Source organism: Neodiprion pinetum, chromosome 3 (assembly GCF_021155775.2).
Source record: "Neodiprion pinetum isolate iyNeoPine1 chromosome 3, iyNeoPine1.2, whole genome shotgun sequence".
Classification (NCBI taxonomy): Eukaryota; Metazoa; Arthropoda; class Insecta; order Hymenoptera; family Diprionidae; genus Neodiprion; species Neodiprion pinetum.
Genome location: NC_060234.1, coordinates 32687143 through 32706735, shown reverse-complemented (window position 1 = coordinate 32706735; position 19593 = coordinate 32687143). Strand labels below are relative to the sequence as shown.

The window sequence follows — 19593 nt, the reverse complement described above, 5'->3', positions numbered from 1 at the left end:
TGTTACTATCGTGTCATATTTTTTATCATTAAAGACGAGAGTCATTTTCTTTTAGTATTGTACTTTAGTTGGTCTTGTCGAAATTATATGCACGTGTAGCGCGTGCGAATCTGCGTAGAGTAAGAAAATGATATCAGGAAGTATACAATTTTAAGGGTAAGAGATAAACGTATATACATAGAGAGCAGTTAGCGTTATGTACTGATTGTAAATAAAATTATGTGATATAGCGAAAAGGTGAAGAAAAGATAGAAAAATTCTAGACACAGGTAACAGTGCTAGCTGACCATAAGCATTAAATGTGTAAAGCGTATACAATCTGATTTGAAGAAGGTATAACTTCTCAAGTAATTGGCGATATATAATTTTTTTTCCTACTCTTCTTTATCTTCTATATAGATCGTCGTTACATTAAAAGAGACGTGACGTACGTATAGTTAAGTAAAAGCGTATAGGAATACAGTACCTAATTAATACTCTACTTCGCAATTCACGCAATTTTTATATATTCCTTTGTAATGCCTGATGTAATTGATGGGAGTAAGCATAAAATATCGTGCCACAATTACTACTATCTACTATTATTATTACTATCATCTTTATACATTCTTTTTTTCTTTGGATAATGTTAGGTTATTTTTAGTCAAAACAACAAGCTTAAAACCATTGATGCATCGTTTTTACCAACGGATCGTAGCATCGAATTGTCCATGAACATGAATCATCTGGCAGTGATGCGTGAAGAGTAATATTTCGTATTCAATTGTTGAGATGACGAAAGGAAGTTCAAGTTAATACAAGACCGATTGTTTAACCATCTATCTTATTTATTTTATTTGTTTTACGCCATATTTTAGTTACTCGATAACCGTTCCAAACCGCGTTCGTATTTGAAAAATAATATTTTTCGAACGTGATTGTCCGTCAATTCAAAAGAGTGAAAGGTTGAAGTTGCATTCTTTGTCAAGTATTAAAAATAGAAACACAGAGTAGGTGTTAAAATTCCAACAAATTTACGTTATTAGACCCAGTATTTTCTAATATGACTTTCAATGCTCAAATTTTTTCCGGGACGTGTTACACGAGTCTAGTGCTATATCGATTGTAAGACAAGTGTGAGTAGAACGCCGAAAGTGTCGACGAAAAGAGAGAATTCGTTAGTTTTGAGGCGTGGAAGGCCGTATAAATGAAGTTTCCGTTACTCTAAGGATTCGAGTAAAGGCAGAGAGATAGTTGAAGGTTATCAGAATCGTGAAAAAGGCGAAGGCGATGCGACGGTTCGGAATCAATATAATAGATTCAGATTTCAGGCGCTGGGTAACTTTTAATGGAAATATACCTTAATCCTCGCTAATTAAACCGGCAAGTCTGTCTCCCTTCGCCTTCTCGCAATTTCGCACACAACTATTCTCAGGTTATTCAATTCAGTTATCAAAATTCATTTAGGAAGTTTTTAATGAATTAAAATACAACTTTTGATACTTTGGGCTAGTTTTATTAATTCAATTAACAACGTTTTATAATACTCTTCATTCCTCTCTCTCTCTCTTTCTCTCTCTCTTTCTCTCTCTCTCTCTCTCTCTCTCTCTCATTTATAATTACATAATTATAATGAACTGTTATTGTTTCTTTTAGACCCGTCATCTTATTTCAACATCCGTTAGCTTCAGCTTTAGCTCTAGATCAGCCATGCAGCCAGTCGTTGGTTATCAAGTACAGACTTTTCCAAGAGTGCGAATGCCTCCACTTTGATACTCGAATTACTGATATTATTTCCGGAATTTAGTTTTTAAGTACTCATCGCTAGTTAATCATGGCAGCTACAACTTATGAGAAATATTACAAAATCACTTACGACCTTTACGGTTTCTTGTGTTTCTCTTTTTTAGCTCTCAATAATTTTCACGCACACATTCAATTTTTCATAATGACACGTGCAACCAACTTACTCTCCCTCCCTTCCTCTCACCCTCTCTCTCTCTCTCTCTTTCTCTCTCTCTCTCTCTCTCCCTCTCCCTCTCCCTCTCCCTCTCCCTCTCCCTCTCCCGCTCTCTCTCCCTCTCCTTCTCTTTTCTTCCCTTTTTTTCTCTCGTTTTCTCACACACGCTGTAAGTATATAATCAATTATATATTTATTATTAATCGTTAATTATGCTATCCATTCTCACCGGTGATTCGAAAATACTAGATCGATAAATAAAAAGAGTACGTAGGCGCAGCGGCGCTGCTATGTAGGATATACAATAGAATCATGCCAGTAACTTCGACTCATCGTGATTATATAATCCAATCTTCATATTCAATTCTTCATGCGCGCACTCACATCCAGCATTCCTACGGGTTGCGTATGGAAATTTCTATTAGTCTTCTAGTAATTCATTATTAATTACTTACACAATTAATTCATTAATTACCTAGGTCGTTTAATCTGTTTTAATGTTAAATTTTTATTTTTATATTTTCCATTCTGTTATTAATTATTATAGACTGGTAAACTATCTATTTACTTGATTTACGTTATATAAACTTCTATATAACCGCGTTTAGTTCGATATTTCGATTATGCGTTTGTACGAGGGTATGCAAACCAGGTGTTTCTGGCTTTATTAGGGGCGATAGAAACGCTTGCCGCAGGCAGCCACCGTTACTATCGAAATTCATCATCTTCAATTCTTAAATTTCATTATTAAATAGTTTAATCGACAATCAGCCGTTCTTTCGACTTGACGAACTGCGGTTGTTCGACACAACTCGCAGAGCCAGTCTTGTTGTCGACGAATTCAGAAGGAAAATAGTTCAAATACAGTTCAAGGATGAAATTATAATTATTCCAATCAACTGGCCTATGATATTCAAAGACAAAACTTAGATGAAGTTAGTGTTTTATAAAAATTATTTTAAGATGCACCGCAAATTTTTACTTCCCCAATTATCGTTAAGATCTATTTATCGTCGAAACGTGTGACAAATATTTTGAAATTTGAAAGACTTGACAAGAAATAGAATTTTATTCTATTCATTTTATGATAAGAATTCAGTCAAATTAAACCGTTGATTTTAAACGAAGAGGATCGCGAGAGTGACGGAACCCCGAGATATTACCAACTGATTCAGGACGAGCTTTCCAACACGGCGGTTATGTACTTCTCATGCTGAGCTACGAGTCCATTATATTTCTGCCGAAATGTCAAGTCTTTCCGGAGAAACGGAGCAAAAAGCTTCCACGCAATCGGTTTCCATCTCACGGTGTAAAAAAGGAGAGTAAGAAAAAAAAATACACAGGGGGTATAAATGATTGAGTCCGGAAGAAGTCGGGAAGCAAAAAAATTCCCAAGGGATAAAAATATTCGCAGCTACTACCTTGATTTACGAAAGAGGATTGATACAGATATATCCTTAGGGCCGCAATTAGCTCCTCCATTTTCCTTCTCTTCGTCTCAATCATTAGGTATAACAAGACTAACGTCTTCGCTGATCGATCTGCAATATATTATTATATACATGCACGCTCGGTGGCTGTGTTGTGTGTGTGGTTTGAGTGTGTGTGTACGCGAGTGTTTGTTTGTGTATAAATAATGCATATACGAGTACATATACATGCATACGCATATGTACGTTTAAGTAATAATTATGAACACGCGGTCACTGCCACGGCATTCGGCGTTGCGGTGACGTCATTTGATTGGTCTAAGGTCCCGATACGTGTCGCTTGGCTACTGTTTGATTGATTGTTCCACGCGGCACTGCGTGGCGATTGATTAGTCCGCATTCGCGTCGTGCCGCCTAATCACTGCTTGGCCGTTTTAGCGGGGCCGTTGAAGCCGTTGTATTCTGTGTAAATCGCTCTCGTCGGCGAACTCCGCTGTCAGTAGACCCAGGAGACTGGAATCCATTGGGGTGTAGTGTGGACTCGCTCGATCGCCGCCTCCAGGGAAGCGATCGTCTCCTCGATGTCGTTGTTCACTATGGTCAGGTCGAAGAAGTGTCCGTACGCCTGCCTCAGCATGTCCGACTCCTTCGCCAATCTCTCCAAACTCCCGTCGTACTGAAATACGTCGGTATTAATTCCATAAATCATTTCTCTCCGATGAAAGCAAGGTTAATACGAATGAAAAATAATTACAATTTCTTTTTCATTCCAGATAAGGGTTTATAACACTTTAATAGTAATTTCTTGGCGTGCGTCAAGATTTTTCCGCTCAATTTAAGTTCGTCTCATTGGCAGAATTCATACGAATTTCTCTTCTAAAAATTAGTGATACTTGTTAAAAGTAAGTGAAGAAAGAAAAAAAAACTAGAGGATTTCGGTGAACGATGAAGGATTAGGTAGAGCTACGGAGCGAGGAATGTCGGTACTTCGAATTCTATTACAGATAGATACTCCTATCGGCCGGGGATGGAGATTTCATCGATAGGATTCAGCTTCGCTTCCACACGGCTCGTAGATATACATACGGGGGTAGTGTGAAGAGGAGAGCAAGCGGCGTAATGCATTCGCTATTCATGCGTGAATCCAGACTTGGAAAATATTGAAATTTTCACTCGACTTTGGAGGTTTGACTACATCCGTTTTCATCCATCCGCAGAAATGTTACATTTCACAAGTAGGTATGTATATTGAACAATGAGAAATTTATCCCCTTTTCACTCGTTACTCACATCGGCAAGATTCTGCAGGACTGGCGCAGCTATGAAGACGACGTAGGGTGCGAATTCGGCGGTGCGCAGCACCTTCAGCGCCTGTGGTTCTACGTCCAAAATCGCCATCCTGCCTTCCTCGTGAATCTTGCGAATAGTTTCCAGCTTCGTTCCGTACATCGCGTCCTCGTGCGTCCCTGTCGTTCGTTTTTCGTTAATGCATCGAAGTATCAGGAATTGCAAATTCAGCTACGCTCGAATCGTGATTTATAATGGCAATTTGTCGAATGGTTAATATGTCTGGTAGGTACATTGCACGAAATGGTTGATTTCCCGTAATAAATCAGTCGCTCATTTTTCAACACCGATGCAGTTCGGAAGGTTGAGAGTGCAAGGTTCACCGAACTGTTGTCGCTACTTTATACGATATCAATTGACACAAAGATCCCATACACGGGGTCCCCTTCTTACCGTATTCCAAGTACTCGTTCGCAGCAATATCAGCCATCATGTCATCGTGCGATACGAAGTAATAATTGCGTTCATTTTCTTCGTCGTTTCGTGGCGGTCTCGTTGTATCTGCATCGAATGAATAATAGATTAACGCTTGTATCTTACAGTTGTCACTCCACCTTATCCACGCGACTGTTTCTTTCAAGATTTATCAAAGAATTCGGGTTGAGCTTGATAGAAGCGACGGAAAATAAAAACGGTGAAAAAATTGAATGCAATTTTGTGCAGTGAGTTTGAATTTTCAATCAAAAAGCAATTAGGCAAAGTAGCCGACTCGAACACTGCTCGTACGTAACGATGGTTTAGTCGCTCTTTATTACTTTCGCCTGTTGGTAAAAGGCGCTTACGGATAAAAATATGAGACGCAAATATTTCCGTACCCGGAAGACTTTGAGGGGAAAATGTGTAAGCGAAAATCCATATTATATCTACCTATGGGTGGATAATCTTCGGAAAAATCGTACCTCGAATTCGATCAAACGAAAATAGAAAATATGTAAAAGAGGGTTGGCATAAAGGTGAAATATTCTTAGAATGATAATGGTGAACCACTTACGCGGAATGGGATAGGCGTATTTGTCGGGGTGCTTGGCGATGATGGTGTTTTTGATATGCCGACGACCAACGCCGTGCGCGCCGAGCAATACGAGAGTCTTGCGTTGAAAGGCGGGATCTGTTGCGACGTAAAATTTCGATTAAACACCGCACAAAAGATCCGGAACTTCGAGCCTCCGAGGCTTCGGAGCTTCGGAGTTTCGGAGCTTCCATCCACCCGTCGAGGTTTCAAGACTCTGTCCGGATAGAACTTCGCCGTGATACTCGCGTCAGCTCGCGGTACTTTCCCGTTACTTTTCTATTCTTATTTTTAGTAGCGAAAAGCCTCGGGCCACATGCGGGCCCGATAACAACTGCGAATATGGCACCTCAAAGCGGGGCGTCCATCCGATCTATCCTTCTGATCAGAGGAAGCCTTGAGAAGCGGATAGGAAGTTTCTCAAAGTTTTAGAGACGGGGCTTTTACGCTGACGGAGAAATAATCGATAAACGGACAAAGGGACTCACAAGGGAGCTTGACGACCTCCTCGTATGTGACCAGATCCAGCTGATCAAAAACCGCGTTGTGCTTCGCCAGATACTTATCCTTGTATTGCTTCTTCTTCCGACCGAATATTGAGCAATTTACTGAAATCAGAATAGATCGTTACGTTTTTTGTACCTTTACCTCAGAGGTATCACCTCAAAAATACGTATATAATGTACAGGTGCAACAACGCAATTGTTCCTTCGTTTTGTATAATCGTTGAACTCTCTGAGCACCAAATTTTTAATCTCTAACAAATCGCCAAGTTTCATATAAAATCGGGAATTGCGCATTTCCAACTCTTCTTCATCCGGTGTAAACAAAATTTGCCAGCAGCATTGGTTTTCAGCAGATTTGAGACTCAGGTTTTACGCCTCTCTGTTTATCTGAGTGTTTTCTTGCGCGAAAATTGGGATTGCATAAGACACTCGTTGCGCCTGAAAGGACAATAAAAGACGAAACTGGCGTATCGGGTATCGGACAGCTCTCGGGCCACGAGATTGACGTTTTCTCTTCAGTTTCTGTCAAGGAGTTTCTTCAGCGATACAACAAGCACTCCTAGATTTGAGAATGAAACAGATTATACGGAAGAATTAGACAAACTGACGCAATTTAATTGTAAGACATACAAATTCGAGTATTCTAGGTCTTGGCAGGGCAAGAATATTCATCGATAAGTGAGTCTTGCGATGATGATTAACTTCATTGCTGACTCAATTTAATTAACAGTTCAAAAATGTTCGGCAGACTCACTTGTCGTTCGTCATATTTCGCCGCATCGCCACGTCTACTTCCCTTGCCAAGAACAGGACTGTGAGAAGCGTGTGTTGATGTAATATCCGTCTAACAAAAAGACTAAAGAACAGTTCTGCCCACTAGTCGGTAAAAAGCCAAACATATAATGGGGTCGGCGTTCCGATAGACTTGAAATGTTCCAGTAGGTCACAATATCGAACAAGCTTAATGTGTCATCAGTGCGTGAGGCAACGTGTTCGTGAGAATATTTCAATACAGAGGAACATGCCGAAAGAGTAGACATGGAAAAACAGAACGGGGATCCAACTGGACATGCAATTCTGGTTCTTACATTCGAAATATTGAAATGTGAGTACAGGTAATGCGGATAGTGCAATGTCGTAGATTAATTGTATACATGTAATGCGGATGGTGCAATGTCACAGGTTAATCGAATACCACAACGGTTTCGGTTGATCGCGTTTTAGGTATTTTGTGCTCCGATGACCGCTGTGTAATTTGATAAGTCGACGTGCACGATACGTGATTTAGGTTTTATGACGAGTGACTGACCGGCGGTTGTGCCGTTACGGATGTATCCATGTGTATACGTACTTGGTTGTAATGAGAATAGAGTATTTTACTTTCGGTTGATAAATAACAAAGTGAAATGCAATTCGGTTGTCCGATGGAGCTTTCGTGAAGATAACGATCTTTAAGCTCCTCGTGTGGCTCAGCGGGAATAGGGTGAACAATTACAAGAAGGATACATATTTTGTGGTGCGGAGTCGACTTCGCGATGAAATAAATGTTGAATCTTAGGTTTCTGTATATAGCCTTGCGGAGAGTATCAAGACTCGGTTGGCACGTGAAATTTGTAAAACGCCTCGAGGCAAGATATCTTGATATTTTTCATTCCAGAACGAGGCCACGATCCGTGTACATTTTCTTCTCGAAATAAAAGACTAGAGAGCGCGTCTTCCGGAAAAGCTTTTATATCTGAATGCATGACTGAAATACGTATAATTCGCATTAATGTATGCCAGGTACCGGAACCTTCTACCTGGGAGAAACGAGAATGAAATAAAATATGACACTTTTTATGGAAAATCGATAAAATTGAAGTTTCCACCGTTCACATGGCGGTGCGATTAAAATTTGCTCTGAGACTAATCTCGCGTCGAGGCGATTGATGCTTGACAGTTGTTAGAGGAGGGTAGGCGTAATTGTCTGATTGGTTGATTGATTGATTGATTGATTGATTGATTGATTGATTGATTGATTGATTGATTTATTGATTAATTAAGATACGGCATGCTGCTACGCGACTCTACCAGTCCTAGGCCAGTCGGTCGTACCTGTGGAACCGTCGCAGCCCTCGGCATGAGACGAGCATCCTCCTTCCCCTTCCGCTTCTAAAGCACGCACAACATACAATAACAAACATCATCACGCAACTGACAACTGCGTAAACTATCTGCCGAAAGTGGGTGCTGCTAACCACCCACCACTTTTAACTTCCACTGCACAACTAGATGAGAAATGGCAAATGTAATCGGCTTCCTTTTACCCTCGTGAAATGTGAATTTTCGGGTCGTAAGATCGCGAGCTGAGGACACAAGCGTGAGTGTCGTTATTTCGATTGAGAAAAAAACGTTTTCGGATATCATACAATTTACGGTATTGTGTAGCACTGACCACGGCTGGGAAATTTTTATCCAAACTTGCAGGCGAATGAGTTGAATGAGATTTGTCGAATAATAAAAATTTTTAATTTTTCGTCATTATTATCTTTTCCTCGAAAACATTTTTCCCTCTGTATTACGTACATACACGCTTTGGATTTATGTCGCCTGACACCCAACACGCTGTGATCCAGTACCGTACATTCCACTTTCGCGTTACTTCTTGGTTTTTGCTTTACCTCTTTTTGAAATAAAATTTTTAACGACGTGTCTTTAGGACTCAGAATAAAAGCTCGTATCTCGGCGGCAGGCCAACTGTTTTATTCTGCAAGCATGCGATAGCATATTTCAACTCGACCATTTCCCCTGCGTTACAAAAACGGAAGAAAGTAAAGAATTGCGCTCGCTTGTTTTATCCAAGTCCAATCTAATGCTCAACCACAAATATCGCACATGCTTACGCTAGTTTATCTCATTATGAGTTTGTAATTAGGCTGCACCGTTCAACGATCTTGGTAGAAGTTTGTAACTCGTACTTAGAAGTGCTGGAATTTCATCAACCGATCGATAGCAGTGCATTGGCAATTAGAGGAGCTTACAGTTCGAGTTTCGGCAGGTATTTCGGTATAGCAATCACTTCCGGAAACTCGATGGACGCCTGATTTCGTTTCATACGTGACTGGTATCAAGTTCATGACTCCGACTCTACAGGACAAATGGTTATACTGAACGGAACGTGAAATATATGTATCATCTCTTGCTGTAATATTGTTTAATAATAGTGAAAATCTTCATGAGGCAATTTTGTTCTCGCCAAGCGTAATAAATTAATATTTTCTGCTGCGTTTTTCTCGATTTCAAACTATTATAGAAAGTGGAAGAAGCTGTTGCCAGTAAAAACCCCTTCGCGTTTATAACTTCTCAACGATTTTAATTTACGGCTAAAACGTAGTTTCTTGCTAAGAAACTGCAATGGGAAAACTTCCCCAACAATTCTTTTTATCACTCTGAAAATTTGCACGATAACTCCCGTTACAGCGCAGATGAATTGTGAAGATTTCAGAAAAGCACACATAAGCATAATTTTGCACGGTTTTAGGGTTATTAAATTGTTTAACATCGATCGATATTATTATTATTACTATTACCATTAATATTACTTTTTAACAAATTACTATGACTGACTCGAAACACAATACTTCATACCGACGTATTATTATGACAGAGAAGTCGGATGACAAAGAGACAATTGAGGATCACAATTATTGGATTTCACGAAACATACAAATCTGTCAATGGAAATACTGACAAAGAGGTATAAATGAAATGAATAACGAATAAACAAAGAGGAATAACCAAACCAATCAATAATTTTGAAGATTTGAATAGTGAAATTACTGTGTACTGGAAAAGTGACAATGAACAGAATTATTTTTGGCAGAAAATTTGTCCAATTTTGAAAAATTAATCGATACTTTTTTTATCTTGGAATTTAGGGAATTGCTTCCTTTTAAAACATATTTATGCACAATATATATTCTAATATGGAGTTATATAATGTACATCATTCGTCTAAATGTGGAATGACAGCGCATGCTCCATCAAAATCTCATACAAATAAGTATATATACTTAATGATCTGAATTATCACATATCTGATTCTAGATTAATATAATATGAATGCTCACATAACAATATATTACACGCATTCCACACGACGAGACATCATAAAGTATGTGATAAATATACGTGAAAAGGGAACTGAACGAAAATGCGAGAAAATAGTATATTGTTCTTTCAGGGTGTGTATAAATATATAAATAATGACCCCCAAGAGGTCGCATGGACACGACAATGCGATCTGCTGGAACCAGCGGGCTTTGCAGGCTCGCCGTTCAAGTTTCACTTCCGTTTACAGCCACGTTTGCATCTGTTATTGTCTCAGAAAATTTACCCGGCAACTTTATCACTGTTTGGATACACGAAACCGTCATGCACATTCCCAATTGAATGGCAACACCCTCGCCTGCTTCGCGCGCGATGGGAATTATAGAACATAGTTTTCACAGATGTGTAACCGGCTCTTCATACGCACAAGAATTTCTACTCGCGAAAAGCGGAAATTTCATTTTACAAAACGCAAGTGCTTTCGTATAATGGAAGTGGAAGTCGGAAAGGTGGGAAGGGTGGGAAGGAGAGGGGCGGGGGGGGAGGAGGAAGCGTAAAAACGCACCTTGTTCCTGCTTCGTTTTCTCCATAGCCACGCAGGCGGTGCGCCATTCCTGGAGTTCCGGGGATGGTATGAGGCCCGCGGATCCGGCGGCATTGTCCTTTCGGGCCTGCCACCAGTGATGATCGTCCTTACTGATGATCTGCAGTATGTCCCCGGTCTTGAAAGCGATTCCCGCTTGCGCGCAGGGGATGAGCTCATCCTCCAGGGGATCGTAATCGAACTGGGCTCGTACAAAAATCTGTATCAAACAAAGAGAGCAAGAAGAAGGGCGTCAGTTTGATCGAAAAACTTTTGCGGTTTGGCGATCAGTTTTTAAGCATTTATATGTATTTGTTATAGCAGAGGAGTTCACATACGTTTCTTTGACAGAGGGATGGAGTTCGAAAATTTTTTATACCTACAAAGCTGATCGATTACTTTTCTATCTCTGTCCAAAAAAAACCTTTTTTTGCTTATTTAAGGTGTGAAAATATGCCCCTGTCAATGAAAAATATCACAGAGAGCGAGAAAACAGAACAAATAAAAGAAGAAAGAAAATATGTTAGGATAATCTCGGATACGTAAAATGAACGTTTTCACACATGTAACAAACTAATCGTAAAAGCCTATAGGTGAAAAGGGCACAAGTAAAACTGTGCGTGTACCGCGGCAAGCAGGATGGATTTATGACGATTTATTCGGTAAGTAATTATTCTCATGCATTTTCTTCTATTCACAAATTCAATTTCCATAGTCAATCTATGCCAAACGCTACGAGGTTCTTGTGGTGGCTGACTGACGTCGTGTCGCTTATTCGTCGAACTGCAGTTTCCGGTTCGTTGGGCTAATATGAGCAAGTGAAGTGGCCGATGTTGCATTATGTAGGTCAAAACTCGGGTCAAACTACTCGGACTTAAGTATGAAGGGTAATCGTGAGTGGCTGTGTTCAGGGAGAACGTGCGCGGCTTTATCGCACTACTATATGAACTACTTTTTCTCAGGGGTAAGCCATGTAAAAGGCGAGATATTATCGAGTCGATTTTCATTTACGTGTAAAGACTGCAGTTATTGTCGTGGTATTCGCTCGGCGGTACTCTGCAGGTAAATAGACAGTCAAGATAGATTATTCAACAATATCATATGCAACGATCGCTATAGCAGCATCGATTTTAGATTACATCTCGTTTCTTTGTTCGTCACGTATTTTATAAAAATCGAAGCGAAACGGAGTCGAGTTGGAGATCGAGAGAGAAGTAAAACATACGAGAAAGCACTGCCAATAAAGCGCTATTTACGCTAAATTGTTTCGACAAGTTGCATTAAGTCAAAACACGGGCAAAACGAACGTAGAATATTGAAGAATAGCACCGAGCTTGGATTTCGGGTAGTGTGCACGCATTGCCGTAAGATGCGAACCAAAAGCTAAGTTACGCAGGCAGCTATGTTATATTGTTGTGACTTGAAAACAATAACGGCTTTGTGAAGCAAAAACTGTATGTTCAAGAAAACAGTGAATTGACATACGTGGTTTCGTAATCATAAGCTGAGCTGAGCGGTGATTATCTGGGTGTTGATCGATTTTACTTGTTTGTCACACTATCGCGTACGTACAAGCATTTGGTGTGCTTACGCATTATTGTGCATGTGGGGATTTTTCTCAGTATTAATCGTGTCAATTTTTTCGCTGAACCATTAGATTGTCAAAAATAATTTTTCGTCTAGCGGCCGATTACCAGTGAGTGGATTGCAGCTCAAATCGCATCGAAAATATTACAGATCATACGTTGAATTAAAAAATTTGTAAACATTGACGACAGTGGATTTGATAATCTGAAAAATTCACAAAGTGATCAATCAAGTATAAGTACAATCTGGCAAAGTACAAGAAGAAGTACTTAGAGGTCAACGAAAAAATTTGCCTGGTTTAAGGAGAAAGCAGTCCGGTATGTCCGACGGTGTAACATGGATCAACCTTCATACGCACACCGATACGCGTGCAGAGTACGACGATGCAGTAACGCGGTTATGCATAAAAATAACTGTAAAATGTCCGAGTGTAAGTATGCATAAGCAAATACGAATGCATGTTTACGCGTGTAAGCTGGGTTAGAGGGGCTGGGCTATGGAGGGTGTGATGGCGGGTGTCTGTCGTTGAGAAATAAAATATGAATACGCTACAGTTCGCTATGCGACATGCCGCGGGGTGTGTGTTGTGTACAAAATCCAACTCGACAAACAAGACCGCAAACCAACTGAAAATCAATACCAGAAAGTTAGTGAGAACCTACACATTGTATAGGCGGTAGCTGCATGTGCGCATAGCTTCTAACTACAGCAGTCCAATCACACCAGATCAAGTCATGGTACTTACTAACACTGGCAGAGGCCTAATCCTGAACAACTAGAGTTTGGAAAACAGAAGAACAGTAATTATTAATTCATGAGAAAATTCATTTGTTAATTTTGTGTAGTATACGGCAGCTGTCAGGTTTCGATTTACCCGGTGCATGTCTGACCCTGCCGCATGCGATTCAGCATCAGGCTACATTGTGATAGTCCATTGTTGCACGGAGGCAGTCGTCTCCGACGCGTATTTCACGAGTAAAAAAACACAAACCAATAAAACAATTGCAAGCAAATGGAGTTAAAAAACGATCGAAAGAATACGAGTGATGTGTATAGAAATCAAATGCCGAGTGTCCATTATGTATGCAGATCGTTATCAATTTTCACGATTGCGATGCAAAAAAAAAATAAAAAATAAAGTTGGGCAGTGTAAGAAAATTTCGCAGCACAAATAGTCCGCAAACACCAGGCGTAAAATATTGTTAATTTACTCACATTTTTCAATAATCATGAATCTATGTTAATTGTGCGAAGCATGGTCTGCATTCCAACACCAGCGCTGTTATTTGTTAGTTCTGAATAGTGTTTTTTTTTTTTTTTTACGTATTTTTTTATTTTTTGATCAATAAGCAAAGCAAAACAGGCACAAACCGGTTATAAATTCAAAGAATTTTGAAACTGCTGGAACAGCACGCTGCCTCCGTTGACCGATCGAAACGGTGTTAATGTATTATCCGTAAGTAGTCAGACATGACGTAAGCTCACCCTTGTCGCGAACAATACAGGGATGGTCCGATTGTACGAAGAAGAACGGTACTGGATCCGTCTTCTTCGTCCTGAAGTTTAGCCTGATATATACGAGTGTATGTTATGGTGATGAGAGTACGGCACAAGTGCACTAAAATGATACAATCTACGGATTACGGTACTGAAGGTACGATAGACTGGGACAAATGACGATTTCTCTACACAGTAATATGATAGATACGTTATAGCGGGTAAACTATCGATACACAACTCGACTGGTGGACTGGCTGCTGTGGTCGATGAACATCCAGAGGATTCTCACGCGAGACGTGCAATCCTCCGCTACTGTTGTGCTATTTTTCACTTATCTTTCCTTCCGGATACTCGATACTATAATCGTCAATTAGCTGACCGAGATGATTCGAATGGTTGAGAAAGGAAGATGAATAAAAAAAAAAAAATCTCAACGAACTTTAGTGCAGTGCTCACTACGGGGTAACGTGTATCAGGGAAGGTGCTACGATGTTAGAATGATATTGATGATAACAGTAAACATAAAGATATTACCTAAATAATCCACGCATACTGCAACAATACGTGTAATGAAGGATAGTCGAGGTTGGGATATTACTCGTGGGATGCAGTTGGAAGCTGCCGAAGTTATATTTTCGATCAACTTTTTAAGGGACAAACTACATGTACCCCTGTCAGAATGAAATTAACGCAGAAAAAAAAACACAAACAATTCCGTAGCTTTCTTGCAAATTGTCAATTTAAGCCATGAAATCCTATGAGAAATCTGTTTACTCAGTTTTCTACGTTATTTTGTCAACCAACGGTACGCGGTGTCGTTTAATTAACGTGAAAATGAACAAAATGAAACAACTGATCGATACCACAGCTGAATCTCCTTGACGAGGAGGGCAATCTGCCACAAAGTAAAAACAGATTTTTTTAATATCGTAGAAAAAATATTCGGTAACAAGTTCGGACACTAATAATGCAAACGGAACCAGCTAGAAAGCTGCTTTTTCAATATCTTTTTGCATTACAAGACGGTACGATCCTACCTTCTGCCGATTGTTAAGATACAACGTATTCGACTCAGTTTATTGTTAGTACTTTAAAAATTGGAGGACCGCCCGACCGAGCAACGGTCGTAAGCTCCAACTGGCAAGGTGGCGACGGGTAGATTATAGAATGGATCGTACGCGTTATACCGCAGCGTACAGGTGGGCGATAAATGCATTGGATAGGTAGAACGGAACGTACATAGTTCACATATACGCGGCACAACGTCGCGTGTTCTATTCTACGAGGATGGGTAAGAACAGGTCACGTGTGCCTTCGTTTCACGCTTCGTCGTGCGCCTTGGAACAATGTGCTCTGAATGTACCGACACGAGGCTGTCGAGTAACTCGTTGGCGACTGTCAAAGTCGGTAAGCGTCGCCTACGCAGCATGAACCAGCGGAAGAACTCGAAATAAAACAATTTGTCTTCTCTCATTCTTGGGTAAATTCAATCAGCTCTTGGTCTCCTTCGTCTTCTTATCGCCGCATACACAAGAGAGTTATCGGAAAACCCGTGCACGCGAGCTTTCGATCGAAGGTCTGCAAAGCGCGGACGCGAAGACGTCCCGGATTAAAACGGAGTTACCAAATGTCCGCAAGACTCACCACCAGGGGGTCGATATTACCAAAATTGCGAGGGTACTTCGCCGACTGAAATCCCGTAGTTACAAATGGTATCCGTTTTGGACTCGAGACGTGCTTCAATTAGGGGGGCGTGTATTATTGTTGTTATGTTCGTTATGCTATTGCTACCGGAAGATAGGTGTATATATAGAGGTGATTACTTCAGTCAAACTTAATTGTGTAACCGTAGACCGCAAAGCTGGTTCGCCGAACACGTCGAGTCTCTGCTGAACGAGGATAGAATGTGAAGCACGCTCTGCAGTGTTTCTCAATTATAATTACACGTATACGGGTGCAATATATTTTTTGTCCCTTTGTTCGACAAAATAATGCAAGTTTATGTAGTTGTTACAACAGAACGTCTAGCGCGGCACACGGGTACACAATTACGTTTACTTTTACATTGTTGGATTTACACAGCAGTTGAAATTTGTAACAGTAATAAATATGTCACTGCGGTTTTCACTGAATATACAGATGGTAACATTGATTTCAGTATTGCGTTTATTTTACAGGTTTAGTAACACAGTTGCACTTGAAGTAATTATTCTTTACGTAACATGAAAATTTTCAGATCTTGACGTCGGTGGTTATCAAGCACTGAATTTTACATTGCAAATTATGCAGATGAAAGAGCTGAAGCTATGTATTACAGGCTGTGAAGAAAGCGTGGCGGTCTTCAAAACAAGTCCTGTCCCACCACATTTACGGCTACTTTTGTATGCTCGTGACGATTTAGTTTTAAATTCGTTGATTTTAGTTTCATAGGTTTACATAGGTTTCCTGTATAGTTACAAGACTCGGTTAAATCTGTGGTTTCCCAAAAATACTTCGACAGATCACATTGGATAAATAGAGCAAGGAATGAGGGTAAAAATGAACTACAATAATCATGAAAGAGAAAAAAGAGATATGTGAAAATGGATATAAGTACAGTTCTAAAGAAAGAATGATAAGTTACGCTCGTTTCAAAATTATTGCTCACCACTTGAAAAACTGAAGATTATCGAAACCGGAGATATCAAATTTTGAAAAGCGCTAGGTTTGCGAATAGAAACACATCGAACTGGTTGAAGGGGGGATTGAACTACAGTCTGACTTGAAGTTGACGCAATTCAAGGGAAAAATAGGAATTATAACAATCGACTCTCGTTACTAGTGGAAACAAGAGAAATAAATTACCTTTTCACCGTTTAGTTGGCATATTTTCATCATTTTAGGCGGCAACCCGACGATCGTGGAGAAAAAATAGACTATAAAATGGACGTCATATAACAGGCAAACAAAGCGGGGTGTAACAAACGCTTCTTACATGTCAAATAATCTGTGTCCCACGCCAAGTTGGTCAAATCCAATGAAGATAGTTAAAAAAGCTTTAGAATTACTTAAGATAAGCATCAAAATTTTCGGGACATTGAGATTGTACTTGGAACAAGCAAAATTGCAAATAAATCGGGGCATAAGATGTTAACCCCGGATAAAAACTTGAGGACCATCATTGATACTTTATAACTCCGCTGGATACCCAACAACGTCCGTGGGAAGCTGCACTGAGATATTCCTTCATAAAAGAGCCATAGGTGTACTTATTTTAGTTATGAAACCATAAAAATAGATGTTTCCTTAGTGAATTATACACGTGTTTGCCTAGCGGTTCTTTTATCCGAGCCATAGCGAACTACCGAGAAATTCCCGCGTTTGCGAACAGAGATTTTTCCGCAAAGACGTTCGATTAATCGGGCTGCTTGTTGATCGATGAAGCGATTGTTAGACCCCGTCACAGTCGCGCGACACGCATCCTCCAAGTAATGCCCCGCATCATGAAATTTTAACGTAAGAACAATATTGGCGAAATTATGAGATTATATACAATGTATGTCCATTATTTGTCGTTCGCTTCATAAACACTGTATATATATATATATACCACAATATGTATGCACACATGTACCTAATAAAACACGTATATATACAATATATTACGTACATATAGTAAGTGTAGTATGGAGTGATCATCGAGCCCCCGAACAAAAACGCAGACATACAATCAAGGAATGGGAATACGTGCGTATAATACTAAAACTTTTAACTCCTAATAACGTGTTTATGCCATGCCATTTAACCGAAGCAAGATGCCGATCTGTGTTGTATACAATACACTATCTGTACGTGTATGAAAGTTGTGTTGTGAAACTGTATGGTACCTATTACATGAGCAAGTAATATTAAAGATCCTTTCGAATAAGTATTTGTATGTATGTACGTATAATACGGATAAAAGAAGAGAAGAAATAAGAAAGAAACAAGAATACAATAAGTAATATGAGAGATAACGTAAAGCAAATAATAAAGAAAGAGTACAGAGAAGAGATAGGTGAAGCTTATTTTTCGGAAAGAGCCAGGGAGGGGGTTCGCAAAAGGTTCGTGAATAAGGAGGGTACCCTGTACGTATAACCATATATACATACATATGAGTGCCACTCGAGGAACGACCAAACGTAAACGGAGGAAATGGCGGATTCCGGATGGTTTGGTAAACAAAAGTTTGGTCCCTTCCCGAAATTACCCCAGTCGACCCTGAATCCGGGCGGTCCTTTGCAGAGAGTTAATTAAATTCGTTAGTTGTCTTCATAAATATTTCACAAGCAAAATTAGTGGGAGCCGTTTCAACTTTGTCGCCAAACGCCGTCACGTCAAGGCGGGAAATACGTCAACCGGAACGAATCGATGAGCCTTCCGCGGAGGAGGTTCCATTTCAACTAGACGCAACCTGACGATCGTTGACATCGAATAATCTTGTCATTTTTTATTTTTTCCTGCTATTTGAGAGTATTTCGTTTAACGTAGCTTAGGATGACAATAATGTAATATTCATTTAACTGTGAATTATTTAGTTTCATGAAAATATTCAATACATACGGTATTACGATAGAATTATGAACAATGTTAACGGTTCGATATAATCTACTTTAACAAGCTATTTCAAAGCTTTAAATTGACTATACTATAGATCTGAAATCTAGACAAGCTGCTCGTGTTTATAACATGCCGTCCTAAAATTGACTAGAAGAGGGAAGAATCCGGCTTGGATCACTTCCGATTTAAAAGACGCTTTAGTCGGCCGAGATCGAGTTAACGAACACGACTACTCCTCATCTTTCGAGACTGCGATGTGATGTACATTTCTGACAGCGATTAAGAAGCCCGCTGCCAAGTCATTGCAAGGAGTTTGCACATTAGAGAAACCTTGGCTAATAGCCACAGAGCGTGAAACGCGAAAAGCGAAGCGGGAAAGTTATCCTAATCCAAGTCGAGCTTAGCTAAACTAAGCCAGACTGATTGTGTGATGAGCCGGACTAACCTTGAAGGAACTGACTTTAGAACAGGTACGCGATCTTTGGCGAGAGTATTATGCGCATTTCCCTATCTTGGCGAACTAATCGTCAGTTGAGCGGTAAACTATCCGCGAAGAGCGCAAACTACTGTAAAAACGCGAGCTAAGCACCGCAAAAACGCGTAAGCCTAAGACTTGCGAGCAGCCCTCAGAGCCGACAAGGGGTTGAGGCGACGTTTCGGTGTATTTTCCGCCGAGGAGGAACCGACTTTTGTTTTCTTGCTTTTTGGGGTTTTCGGGGTCTTAGGAGCGGCGCTGCACAAGCAGGCCGCGGTCACCGGTGACTTCGGAGTGTTTGTGGATGCGGATCTTACGCTTGCCGTACCGGCTGCGTTGCCCGAGGAGGTGGACGGGGGTGCCGAGGAGGATGCGGGGGTTGTGGTTTGGGAACGAGCGCCGCTTGGGCTGGGGCTTACTTGTACCTCGCAGGGGGGCGGCGCACTCCTGTACGACGGCACTATCTTGAAGGTCACCGATCCTCTCGCCTCCCGCTGAAACAGAAAATTATTCTTTCAAGAAACTTTTCCTCGTGTGGAGGGTAATCGGG

At 40.3% G+C, this 19593-nt stretch overlaps 1 protein-coding gene across 11 annotated transcripts in view; it reads right to left on the bottom strand.

Moving 5' to 3' along the window:
- Positions 1-380: 380 nt before the first annotated feature.
- CASK (peripheral plasma membrane protein CASK) overlaps positions 381-19593 on the bottom strand; it is a 143905-nt gene continuing 124692 nt past the window's right edge. For 6 of the 11 annotated variants that reach the window (XM_046618024.2, XM_069134530.1, XM_069134531.1 and 3 more), the window contains 9 exons: positions 19469-19537; positions 13236-13265; positions 10886-11123; positions 8326-8382; positions 6214-6333; positions 5708-5824; positions 5110-5217; positions 4660-4835; positions 381-4045 (listed from right to left, as the gene is read on the bottom strand). In XM_046618024.2, the coding sequence (XP_046473980.1) occupies positions 3866-4045; positions 4660-4835; positions 5110-5217; positions 5708-5824; positions 6214-6333; positions 8326-8382; positions 10886-11123; positions 13236-13265; positions 19469-19537 (1095 nt within the window). In that variant the 3' untranslated portion in view covers positions 381-3865. Of the gene's footprint in view, positions 4046-4659; positions 4836-5109; positions 5218-5707; positions 5825-6213; positions 6334-8325; positions 8383-10885; positions 11124-13235; positions 13266-19462; positions 19538-19593 lie in introns of all 11 variants that reach the window. The other 5 variants (XM_046618027.2, XM_046618037.2, XM_046618025.2 and 2 more) reach the window with 4 other exon arrangements.